Source organism: Pelobates fuscus, chromosome 8, assembly GCF_036172605.1.
Source record: "Pelobates fuscus isolate aPelFus1 chromosome 8, aPelFus1.pri, whole genome shotgun sequence".
Classification (NCBI taxonomy): domain Eukaryota; kingdom Metazoa; phylum Chordata; class Amphibia; order Anura; family Pelobatidae; genus Pelobates; species Pelobates fuscus.
The window spans coordinates 101,046,488-101,059,756 of record NC_086324.1 but is presented as its reverse complement, the minus strand read 5'-3'; the positions used below and the strand labels follow the sequence as shown (position 1 = coordinate 101,059,756).

Here is a 13,269-nt window from a genome sequence, read left to right as displayed (position 1 = left end):
TCTCCCCAATCACAGCTGGAGTTACAGGGAGTGGAGACAAGCGGTCTCACTCCCAAGGGGCAGTGTAACCTGCAGGATGGTCCAGGGTGGGAAGCAACGGCGAGGCTATGGGCTGAAGTGCTGATGGTGTCCCGGCAACACTTTAAAATATGATTTCCTGGTCTGACGTTTTCTGTTTTTCCCAGGATCACTTTTACTTTCTGTACTTGGAATTGCAGAATTATTTTAATTACGGAATGGTTCCAGAATGACTACAATGATTAATGAATTTATTTAATTCCTCTAACAGAGAAAATTATATGCATGAAAAGAACCAAAGCATTTAAAAGAGATATTTATTAACCTATGTGTCGGCTTGGGAGAGAGAGGGACCTCGTGCCACCGGACTCGCCTTCTGACTGGCGGACAATTTGGGAGGCCACGGCCACGGTATCCATATGTGTTAACCACAGGGAACAGGCATATGAGACCCTCATGAGATGGTACCTCACCCCCCTTAGACTTAAACAGATGGGGATCACAAACTCTGACCTATGTTGGAAACAATGCGGAACCAAAGGCACCTACCTCCATGTGTGGTGGGAGTGCCCCAAAATAGCCGCACTGTGGAACCACATAGCACAAATCACCTCCCGAGTTCTACACACAACGATCCCGCTAGACCCCTGGACATGGCTGCTATCTAGGCCACTACAACACACCCCCAGATGCCAGAACAAACGAATCGCCCGCATCGCCCTGGCGACCCGAAGGGCGATTGCGGAAGTATGGAACAAACCCGAGGTACCAACACCACAAATTGTTTTACACAAAATTGATGAAGCCAGACACATGGATAAATTGTCCGCCATAGTACACGACAACATCACAAATTTTAACAAAATATGGGACCCTTGGCTATATGAATTCCCCACACCAAGATAAAAAAATAAAAAAAAACACACCAGCAACACAAATAGGCCACAGGTAGCCAACCCTTCATCTACTACGGGGCACATCCAATAGAGGATAACCCCCACGAGAACCCACCCTCTATCCCCCCCCCCCCCCCCCCATTTTATTTTTTCTCTCTCACTTTTCGTCTCTTCCTCTTCACCTCTCCTCTTCTAAGTCTAATCCCTCTAGACACAACACCACAGAAAGTACACAACTGAGTATCCAAATCACACACATCCCATGCGACCAACCACGATCAGAAGCTCCCAAACACCCTACCCCCACACCATATCATAAACTTACGACGACGATGACCAATCTCCACAGCTCACCCACCACCGTCCCCCACAACAGGGTATGGAACCACTGTCCCACACCCCCACACTCCTCCGACCAACACCAACGCCCACAGACCATAACAAAGATTCACCAGATCACTATAATGTACAAGACGTAGAACGGAGGTCAGACAGGACACAAGATAGAGAACACACCCAATAAGGCCTCCCGACCCTCATCCCTTCAGGTTCTGTACCCTTTCCCACCCCTTAGACCTAGAACAGCAAGAACAGTTTAGTACAGAACAACAATAAACGCGAGACCGACAGCTCTTATACCCACACAACCCCGACTCAAAAAGGAACCTACTACAAGCATAACATAACTTGTATGCACATGTTATACACACTGTAAAACAAGAATGTTAATCCCTTGTTTTTTCTTCTGTACCCTATTCCCTTTAAAAAAAAAACTTGACAGAACAGAACCGCATAGGAGGAACCTAACGTTGCAACGTTGCAAACCTTTCTGTATAATGAAGTACTGTTGCAATATTTGAAGTTTGGCTTTTGCATAAGCCCATGCATTTACATTTGCGCAACACTCATGTGCTTGTCAATTCTGTCATTTGAAAAATAAAGAATTACAAAAAAAAAAAAAAGATATTTATTCCATAAAGATATGTCAGGAGTGACAAGAAAATTTTTTTACTTCTAAATTGATAATATGTATGATTTTGGCAACAAGAAAAGTTAAAGTATTAGCTACTAAACAGCTTTCACGCATACCTTGCCTTATGATTTCCATGCACATCAATATGGCTTCTTCTCCCTCTCCTCTAGCAAATCGAATATTGGCTTCTCCCATCAGGCCTCGCAATGCTTTAGGAAGTTTACTGCGAGGTCTTTTTTCCTTAAAAAAATTTAAGCAAATATATTTTATTTATTTCAAAATATATTCTAATCAGCTAAAGGAAAAGAAATTGCATGTCACTCATTTGTAATTATACACATAACAAGGCCAATAATGCAGGGCTTATGATGAAGTGCATTTTGTTCTGGAGTAAGCATTTGCAAAATTACTTTATAGTCTCTATACACTATCTATATATTCATGAGAATTTCCCAAATCCTTAATATCACACAATCCTCACACATATAGCAAAATTTAGAGCTTTGTGGGCCTAGAACTGATATAAAAATAAAAGGATGGGCCTAATGAGGGAAAATGAATTTACATTTGTGTGACGTATAGCTAAAATACTGCTTATCCACATGCCCTCTGAACTCCCTCCTGTGTGATTGAAATGTCACATGGCTGCAAACAACATGAAACAAAGTTTCCATGCACAGTACAGCTGAGTATTGCAAAGCCTTAAACAAATAGACAAATCGAGCGACTAGTGGCAACAGACAATGTTATAATAAATACATTTAAAAATAAACATTTATATTGTGACATTTCTGTCTATATTAAGCATGGGACAGGAGCTTCTGCTCCAATATGTTAATCTTGCCCCTGTCCTCTATTCGTGAAAGCGAATACATGTTGGAATGTAAAAGAAAAATCTCCAACTGAATCATGATAAAAAGGTAAATACCCAGTTAGGCCTAAAATTTTTTAACTTGGATGTCAAGTCATATTCACTGACTATTTAGTGATAAACACCTATGTATCGTTGACTTTTCATTCAAAAAGCATCAGAACAATGCCTCAGAAACTAGGTGATAATTAATATAATAAAAAGAATCTGGAGTTTAACTGAATGTAGTTTAATAAGAATAAAAAGGCATGTGTAAATCTCAGAAGGTGGGTTTTGTAATGACAAAGTACATGTTAGTATTTTGTAGAAATACTTTTAAGGTTATAATTTTTAAAGGACTACTATAGTGCCAGGAAAACCTACTCGTTTTCCTGGCACTATAGTGCCCTGAGGGTGCCCCCACCCTCATGGTCCCCCTCCCGCCGGGCTCTGGGGGGAGGAAGGGGTTAAACTTACCTCTTTCTCCAGCGCCCGGCGGGGGACTCTCCTCCTCCTCGGCTGAATGCGCGGCAAGAGTCGCGCGCACATTCAGCCAGTCCATAGGAAAGCATTATCAATGCTTTCCTATGGACACTGGCGTCTTCTCACTGTGATAGAGGGCGCGGAAGCCCTCTAGCGGCTGTCAATGAGACAGCCACTAGAGGCTGGATTAACTCATTTATATTCTTTTATTTCTCTGAAACTGCTATGTTTATAGAAAAAATGGTTAATCCTAGCTTGACCAGGCACCCAGACCACCTCATTAAGCTGAAGTGGTCTGGGTGCCTATAGTGGTCCTTTAACAAACATTCAAACAAGATTTGGGTTTCTGTTTTTCCCCATTTATCCCCTTTTTTTGTACAGGGTGTTTGTAAGTTGTCAATTCCCCTGCATGTTTTGGAATGTAATTATTAATTACACTTTGATTAAACTTGTAAAGTATATCTGTAAGAAAGGTGTACCTAGTCAGTACACTGCCATTTTCAAAGTAACATGAGCAATAATATGGGGACTGTACTGCAGATGGGTGCTACAGAGACATAAAAGGAAGTAATCTATTCCGCTTGATGTGCAGTAAAAAGGAGGCAACTGTACTTCGGTGCTTGACTACAAAACAAATACATAAAAGGAAATTACATTAAATGTGAGATGAAAAAAAACAGGATGATATAGTTATTTTTGCCAAAACTAAATAGAGACAGTTTAAATATACATAATCTGTCCATTCCATAAAATGTGTAATGTGAATGTACTTTATTTTTGTGTGCATTTATATGCACAATTGTATTAATATAAAACAGATACCGGTACTTCCTTCTAAAGTTCCTGAAATGTGGTGAAAAGGCCTGTTAGAGGAAATAATAGCATGTGTCCACAAAGTGTTTCAAACTCTCTAAGTGGGAGGTAGGCTAGAGGTCGCAGGGATTTTTGCAAATCTCTGCAGTTAGTAACGGTGTGCAGGGAGACAGTGACATGTAATCTCATGGCATAATAACATAAAAAAGATGGAATTTTGTACAGTACCATGCATGAAAATATTTAGAAATTTAATAATTGTTTTGCCTATCTATCCTATAGAGTTAAAAGATAACACATGGTGGTAGGTTTCTAGCGCTTGTTAGGTGGTCGCATAGGTAGCTTGAGCAACCCAGACTAGAGTCTCTTTTTCTTGGTTGTAAGTGATTATTGTGTAGGAAAAGGGAAACATCTCCTTGTAAAGTTGGTGAGAACATGTTTTCTGTTCCATTGGATAACACATTGAGGACACCTGACCACAATATAGCAATCATTGCTTGCACACTATAATTATTCCTTAAAGAGTTGCCAGTATGGGTTATTTATAAAGGAGTTACTAGTTCCAGTGAGAGTTATCCTATCGATATTGTATACTTTCATCATCTTTTTGTTTTCACGATTAAGTTCCATCTCCAAGGCAAACACATCTCCTGCAGACGGTTGTTCTGGATTATCTTCTGCATCATCATCTTCCTCATCATCGTCGTCGTCGTCGTCCTCCTCCTCCTCCTCCTCCTCCTCCTCCTCCTCCTCCTTCTCCCTTTCATCTTCTCCAATCATTGAAGCAAATGCACGATGAACAGATTTGCTAACACCATCAGATGTATGCCCTTAAAAATAAATATTATTTACAGTTTAAGAAATATATATATCCTAAAGTGGAAATATCAAAGACAGTAGGAGCATTACATGTGTGTGCCAACAGAGTGCACAATTTGCTTTTCAGTGTGTGTTATTGGTTAAGAAGTTTGGTTTCAAATTCAGCAGTATCTAACTTTATAATAAAGTACTTCAATAGTATGTGAGGCAAAATTGGGTTGTAGTGTGCCACCCTTCTCTTAATGCTATAGATATAGATAATGTATTCAAAATCATGCAAAAAATAAAAAAGCAAAACAATATGTTCTCTTTTTGAATTTCCTCTTATTTTCATCCTCTATGATGTACAGGTGTTTGTTTTTTTTATAACTCGTATTTTATTGGAGTTTACAAATAATATAATAATGTACAATGAGGATGTACAGCTTTTGCACTGTGCACTTCCTCAATAACAAGCAGAGAAATGTCTCATCCATTTCCAATTGATCCAGTTATTTCCACTGGAAGTGTTGGGCAAATCCAAAAATCAAGCAAAACATAAGGTTAGGGAATTTGTATTTCAGCTTTTTACAAAGTGTTTTATCGCTTGCAGAAAACTCTGCTCTGAAATCAGCTGAAAGGGTTACTCCAAAAAAATTTCACAGAGTACTGCACATAGAGAGATGAAGGACTTCTCTGCTGGAGGTGTAACTCCACTTTCAAGTGTCATTAGCGCCAAGATCAGTTGGTGCATGCTGGGTACCTGTTATCAGCAAAACAAGCATGCTAGTGACAGACAAACAATGTTGGCACAGCTTTTCCCCTCCATGCTGCCCAAATCATTCCCTCATCCTTTTTGAAGAGTGGTCCATCCCCATGCAGTAAGGGGTAGAGACATCACAGGAGCAGGATCGGGCTTCAGGGAGGTGTGGAATTGCAGGTACATTTTTATATTACTTGTTTAACGTATTTCTTTTTCGGAGGGGGGAGACCATGCCAGCACTACAATCAAAACTGTGTTTTACATTTAAAAAAAAAAAAGTACAGGTAGAGAGCACTGTTTGAGATTTGAAGTTCACAATTAGTTCCAAATTCAATTTCATTTTCTATTCTGGAATTAACAGAGATAAACAAACCAAAACATCCGAGTGTCTGAGTGTATTATTAGCTCACCTGAATTGAAACACGTAATTTTGCAAGTTCAGCGTTACAAACATTTGTTGTAAGCACCATTAATTGTGCACACATCTTACAGTTTTGCTGATCTTAGTGAATTATATTTTTTGTCAAAATACCTTCATCCTCACTGTGTATTCTGCGCTTTTCATGGCTAATGCCTGATGTGGATGGAATAATGGGATCTTCTTCATCACATTCAGTTATTTCTGTTGAAGTTTTTGAAGCATCCTAAGAGCAATGAAAGATGAAATGTTGTTTTTGGTGGAATAAAAAATGCTGACAGAAACAAGGCTGATATTTTATAACATTTCTTTCAAAATGCAAAATGTAAATTTGTATGTTATTAGTATTTCTGATATTAAACAGCTCTCAAAAGGAAAAAGAAAAAAAAAACCTCAGGCACTCACTGTGATAATTTCAGGCAGATTTAATGGACACAGCAACATTTCGACCTGTTACCAGGTCTTTATCAAGCTAACCCCACAAAAGTAAGCGAATGTTTATATACACACACACATCATTAATGTGAAATTACAAAACTGATTAAAACACACAAAACACACAATGATATTGTGGTGGAATCTCAGTAAAAATAAATTTACTAGGACAAGATTGCCACATGGTATGTGCATTTGCATATGTTGATGTACCAGTTAAGTCAGTTACACGTAGCTAAGATACAATCAGTAGTGTAAGGAGCATAAGTAGGAATACAGGATATACGAGTATTTCCCCTCCTCCATTGTGCTGGGCAAGCCATGTGGTCAAACTGGATTTTAGTCTCTATTCGGTTGATTAGATAAGATTATGTGTAGGTTGAACTGATTATGGGAGGAGCTACATGCCTATATAAGGGACCTACACTGTATGATCAGGACTCAGACTTTGCTGTTTTTTGGTGACATTAGTCCCTCTGAGTCCCGATCGGTGAACCGAATAAAGAATCTCTTCCTTCCTGAAGAAACCTGTGTCCATCTCTCTGTGCTTGGCTTCCGTCAGTTTCTCCGGTATCATTTGGTGCATTGGGCCGGGAAACTCATCGTTCAACGGTAGCTGAGAAGCAGAGGCGTGAGACGGTCTATCTTTGCCCACGTTCTCTACGGCTGCACCCCTGAACTTCTGCGTGGACCTCCTTTCGTCTCGGCGCCACTGGTCTGTTGTCCAGGAGATCATCGGCCTCTACGTAGTAAGTGCTGGGGTGCCCCCGTCGATGAGTGTGAACCCAGGTTCAGGAACGAAGAGGTAAGACGACCGCTGTTTTAGACGGCGGACCCACTAGGGGTATTGGATACAGATTGTGCGGTAGGCCCATAAGGGGTATTTGGAATTTGCCCCCTCCAGTGGAGGGAAGGAGCGAAGGCGCACCGCTCAATTAAACGCCCTTTAGTAAGCCCGTTTAATTTTGGTTTGGAGTCAGGCGGGGTTCTGGTGTAAATAGCCCTAGCCGGACACCGGTGTCTTGTCTAGACTAGCGTTCTAGGGTGTATATTTTTCGCTAGGTCGGAGGGACCGGGAGACTAAGCGGCGTCTGTGTAAATTCGGTCCGCTAGATCTCAACCTATCTTGGCTAAGTGGGAAGGCGTGTAAATTTGGAACCCACTAGACTATTGATAGAGTAAATAGACTAAAAGGGTGCTGTTGTAAATTCCGCCCTCTAGTTCGCTATATGTGGTGCTTGGGCAGTGTGGCTAACCAAAACGTATGTAGATAGCTTTAGGTAGTCCATCAAGGTACTGGCCAATAGATTAGTTGGGAATTGTAAATGTGTTAAAGATTGTTGTAGTAGCGTGTATATCTTGCTAGATAGCGTGAGCTCTGCCGTCTAGCGAGAGTGTGAATAGTGTGTAACTGTATTATAGCGCACGGTACCATAACCATGTATAATTACTGATACTGTAAATAAGTACTAATTGTACTGTGATTTTAAATTTTACTTTAACCTATGCTAACCGTACTGTAACTACTGTTTGTAAAGACGATGTTACTGGGGTATGTTATAGACGGGTAATTCAAATATAGGGAATTATAGCGTGGGTGACCGTATAGTTTCGCCAAAGGGCACAGTATTGGTTACTTAGTGACTGGTGTAACAGCTGTGAGTGTACGGGAATTCCCTGAGTGTTTTGTTGTGTGCGTTTCACTTAGTAACTGTACCACGTGGTGCTGTTGCCGAGGGAACGGGTGTGACCGTTGGTAGAGTGTTTGTATAGTTTCTGTTGGAAACGACGCTCCATTGTTAAGTATGGGCGCGTCAGATTCGACGATTTTGGATCCCTTAGGATGTATGATAAAGAATTTTAAAAAGGGATATACAGTATGTGATTTTGGGGTAAAGATGTCTCCAGCACGCTTGATTACATTGTGTAGTAGGGAATGGCCTGCTTTGGTTGCCCCATGGCCGCCACGTGGCAGTTTGGATCCTAATCTGGTACAGCGTGTACACGTGGCTGTATCAGGTAGGCCTGAACTTTACGGCCAGTTTCCATATATTGATTGTTGGAGGCAGGCCGTAAAAGACTCGCCAAAATGGATCCGAGTATGCCACGAGGAACAATGTCGCCTCATGGTGGGCAGGACTCGCTTGTCCACTAAGGCCGTAATTCCGCCCATTTTGGACACGCCTCCTGAGTCTGAGATCCCTATGCCGCCCCCTTACTCCTCCTCCACAGGAAGAGGAAGAGGAGGTGCTGCTAGAAACGCTCCTCCCCTTGCCCCATTGTCCCCACCTACTTCCTCCTCTAGCTCAGAGCCCAGCCCTCTTGTTTTAAACCCTCCCCTCTCAGTACCTACCTCTGTCAACTCCACCTACCCAGATTTGGCGCCATTTCTAGTTCCTGGTCAGGCTCCTCCTAGCCCGGCCCGGAATATTTTACTCACCGACCTCCCCCTCAGTAAAGCGTCCCCATCCCCTTGTCTTACTACCCCTCGACCGGAACCCCTAACTGACGTATCTAAACGAAGCCCCATACTAACCCGACCATTGACCGGTACCCTACAACCCCGACATTATCAAATGCCACTTCGACTGACACCTGGCCCGACACACATTAACGGTGATGGCCAGATACAATATGCTGATCCAGTATTCGTTTAAGTTCCCTTCACAACTACTGATCTATTTAATTGGAAGACCCATAACTTTTCATACACCGAAAAGCCTCAAGCCATGACGGATTTGTTTACCTCCATAGTCCAGACACATAATCCCACTTGGGCTGATTGCCAGCAACTGCTTATGACATTGTTTAATAACGAGGAAAGGACAAGGATAAACCAAGCGGCAATTAAAGCGCTGGAAGAAGGGGCCCGTACACAAAATCAGGCCAACCCAGCAGCATGGGCCACAGCCCATTATCCAAACACCGATCCAAATTGGAATATCAATGGCGCAGATATGGCCCATTTAAAAGCATACAGGGACGCTATCATTGCTGGCATGAAAGCTGGAGGAAAGAAGGCGATTAACATGTCTAAGACGGCTGAGGTATTGCAGAAATGTGATGAATCGCCCAGTGTCTTTTATGACCGATTATTGGAGGCATACCGCTTGTATACCCCCTTTAATCCGGAGGCCCCTGAGAATTCCCGGATGGTTAACTCTGCCTTTGTCAGCCAAGCCTACGGAGATATAAAGCGCAAGCTACAAAAGTTAGAAGGGTTTGCAGGGATGTCCATAACCCAACTAATGGAGGTAGCAAATAAAGTGTACATGAACAGGGATACAGAGACAAAGAAAGAGGAAGAGCGCAAGATGTGTAGATAGGCAGATATGCAAGCGGTAGCAATCGCAGGCGTAGATAGAAGGGAAAAGGAAGTATATAGGTGGAACAGATAGAGGCGATAGTAAGTGAAATGGGGAACCCCTGAGTAGAAATCAGTGCGCATACTGTAGGGAAGAAGGGCATTGGAGAAGTGAGTGTCCGCGAAGGGAACAGTATGAGAGAGACAGACCTAGGGCAGGATATGGTAATTATAGAGGCAGAGCGAGAGGTAGAGGAGGTCCTGGAGGGAATAATGGTAGCAATAGAGGAAGTGTTAGAGAAGACCGGTATTATCCAGCAGCGCAGAGATCCCGCGATAGAGAAGATAGGGACTTTGTAGGATTGGCTGACACGGTCATGGAGGACTATTGATACCGACCGGGCTCCATCCCCCTTGGCCGAGCGGAGCCTATGGTCGATGTATCAATAGGGGGAAAAAGGAGTGCGTTCATGATCGATACTGGTGCTGAACATTCGGTGGTGACTGACCTAGTTGCTCCTCCATCCGGAAGAACTATCACCGTAATAGGAGCAACTGGAAGGAGTGCTGCTAAACCGGTTCTTAAAAGTCGACTCTGTACATTGGGAGGCCACGTAGTGAAACATCAATTCCTTTATATGCCTGAATGTCCAGTCCAACTGTTAGGACGTGATTTGTTATCAAAACTACAAGCACAGATAACGTTTCTACCAAATGGAACAACATCTTTAAAGTTCAATGGACCTTCAGGTATAATGACAATATCTGTACCAAAGGAAGAAGAGTGGCGACTTTATACAGTTTTGACTAGCCAAAACCCTAAGAGTGATGAATCCTTGTTTAATATACCAGGAGTGTGGGCAGAGAACAACCCACCAGGACTTGCTCGCAATATCCCACCAATTCGAATCGAACTGAAACTTGGGGTCTATCCAGTGAGCTTAAGGCCAAGAAGAATATACAATCGTATTTGGATAAGTTCATATGGTATCCTAAAATTCTGTACTTCCCCCTGGAACACCCCATTGTTGCCTGTTCAAAAGCCCGATACAGATGAGTATCGCCCTGTGCAGGACTTGAGAGCAGTCAATGATGCGGTCGTAAGTATACACCCAGTTGTGCCCAATCCATATAACCTGCTTGCTTTAATTCCGGGCGGGGCTACCTATTTCACTGTCTTAGATCTCAAAGATGCCTTCTTTTGCCTTCGAATTGCTGCGGAAAGCCAGTGTATCTTCGCATTCCAATGGGAAAATGCTGTAACGGGCTCGAAACGCCAGATGACTTGGACAAGACTGCCCCAAGGGTTTAAAAATTCACCCACCCAATTTGGATCAGCTTTAAGTCAAGACTTACTGGATTTCAAGTCCATCCCAGGAGAGTGTGTACTATTGCAATATGTAGATGATTTGTTGATAGCGGCAGTTACAAGAGAAATATGTCAGCAAGCAACACATGATCTACTACACATTCTCTGGAAGGCAGGATACAAGGTGTCCAGGAAGAAAGCTCAGTTGTGTCAGCCAACTGTCAAGTATCTGGGATTCCATATCTCTGAAGGTCAAAGGATAATGGGGCCAGAGAGAAAAGAAGCTGTATGCCAAATACCAATACCCAAGAATAGAAGACAAGTGCGGGAATTCTTGGGGGCAGCAGGCTTCTGTAGGATATGGATTCCCAGTTATGCGATATTGGCGAAACCTCTTTATGCAGCTATAAAAGGTACAGAACATGATCCCTTCCTGTGGACCCCTGAACAGCAAAAGGCATTTGAAGATGTGAAGAAGGCTTTGATGAGTGCCCCAGCATTAGGTCTACCTGATCATACACGTCCATTCTACTTATATGTACACGAGCAAAGAAGAATGGCTGTGGGAGTATTGACACAGTACTTGGGATCATGGCAAAGACCTGTTGTATATATGTCCAAACAACTGGATGCAGTGGCCAGTGGTCTTCCACCTTGTCTAAGAGCTGTAGCTGCCGCCGCCCTGCGGGTAGCCGAAGCTGATAAGCTCACTCTGGGTCAGGAACTCTACGTGCGAGTCCCGCACGCAGTACAAACGTTGCTAGACTATAAAGGCAATCATTGGTTTAGTAATAGCCGCATGACTAAGTATCAAGCTATGTTGTGTGAAAATCCAAGAGTGCATTAAGAGACTGTTAATACCTTGAATCCAGTAACCCTTTTGCCACAACCTACTGAGAGTCTCATGATTGCCTGGAGGTGATGGATGAAGTGTTCTCAAGTAGACCGGACCTTCGTGATTTTCCTATCCAGAACCCTGATGTCCAGTATTATACGGATGGCAGTAGTTATGTGAAAGAAGGGATTCGCTATGCAGGATATACAGTGACTACCATAGACAAGGTGATAGAAGCTCGGCCATTGTCAAAAAGAACATCGCCACAGAAGGCAGTATTAATTGCACTAACACGAGCGTTACAATTGGCAGAAGGTTTAAGAGTGAACATCTACACGGACTCCAAGTATGCGTTTTTAACCACTCATGCCCATGGAGCTTTGTATAAAGAAAGAGGACTATTGAATTCAGAGGGTAAAGAAATTAAGTACGCAGCTGAAATGAGATGGTGACGTAACCAAAGGAAATCGGATGGCAGATAATGCAGCTAAGCGTGCCGCTGAATCAGGAAGACAGGAATATGTGGAACATATAGCTGCACTTATACCGACTCCACTGTCTCAATGGACTCCAGTTTATACAGCTCAAGAAGAAGAGTGGTTAAAGACAGAAGCTGGGAAATACCTGGAGAACAAATGGTATCAGTTAGAAGATGGAAGAATAGTCATTCCAGCATCACTAGCTGTAGAAATTGTCCAGAACTATCACAACGGGACACATTCTGGAAGAGATAGTATGGAAGAATCTCTCTGAAAACATTTCTACATACCAAGATTGTCCAACTTGACTCAAGCCATTGTACGAAGATGTGTCATATGTGCTAAGAATAACGCAAAGCAAGGACCAGTGAAACCACCGGGAGTCAAGTATATGGGGGGACTCCCTATGTCCGATCTTCAAAGAGACTATACGGTAATGCCTAAATCCGGCGGACATCGCTACCTACTAGTAGTTGTGTGTACCTACTCAGGTTGGGTAGAAGCATGTCCCACTCGAACAGAGAAAGCAGGAGAAGTTGTGCGATTCCTGTTGGGATAAATAATACCCCGATATGGACTACCATGTTCTATAGGATTGGATAATGGTCCAGCCTTTGTTCACCAGTGCCTACAACAACTGACTCATATGCTTGGTATTAAGTGGAAGCTTCATACGGCATATAGACCTCAGAGTTCTGGGAAAGTGGAAAGGATGAATAGAACTATTAAGAACCAATTGGCAAATATGGGTCAAGAAACTCAACTTAAGTGGAATGTTCTTTTGCCTATAGCTCTGTTACGTATTCGTAGTACACCTACCAGAAGGATGGGTCTCTCACCTTTTGAAATCATGTATGGGCGTCCACCTCCCGTACTTGGTAACTTAAGGGGGGAT

General features: G+C 42.6%; 1 protein-coding gene across 3 annotated transcripts in view; it reads right to left on the bottom strand.

Annotated features, from left to right (window-relative positions):
* GTF3C3 (general transcription factor IIIC subunit 3) overlaps positions 1 to 13,269 on the bottom strand; it is a 189,507-nt gene that overhangs the window by 135,307 nt on the left and 40,931 nt on the right. For all 3 annotated transcript variants that reach the window (XM_063430190.1, XM_063430191.1, XM_063430193.1), the window contains exons 3-5: positions 6,127 to 6,238; positions 4,628 to 4,863; positions 2,004 to 2,127 (exon numbers count right to left, since the gene is read on the bottom strand). In XM_063430190.1, the coding sequence (XP_063286260.1) occupies positions 2,004 to 2,127; positions 4,628 to 4,863; positions 6,127 to 6,238 (472 nt within the window). The remainder of the gene's footprint in view (positions 1 to 2,003; positions 2,128 to 4,627; positions 4,864 to 6,126; positions 6,239 to 13,269) is intronic.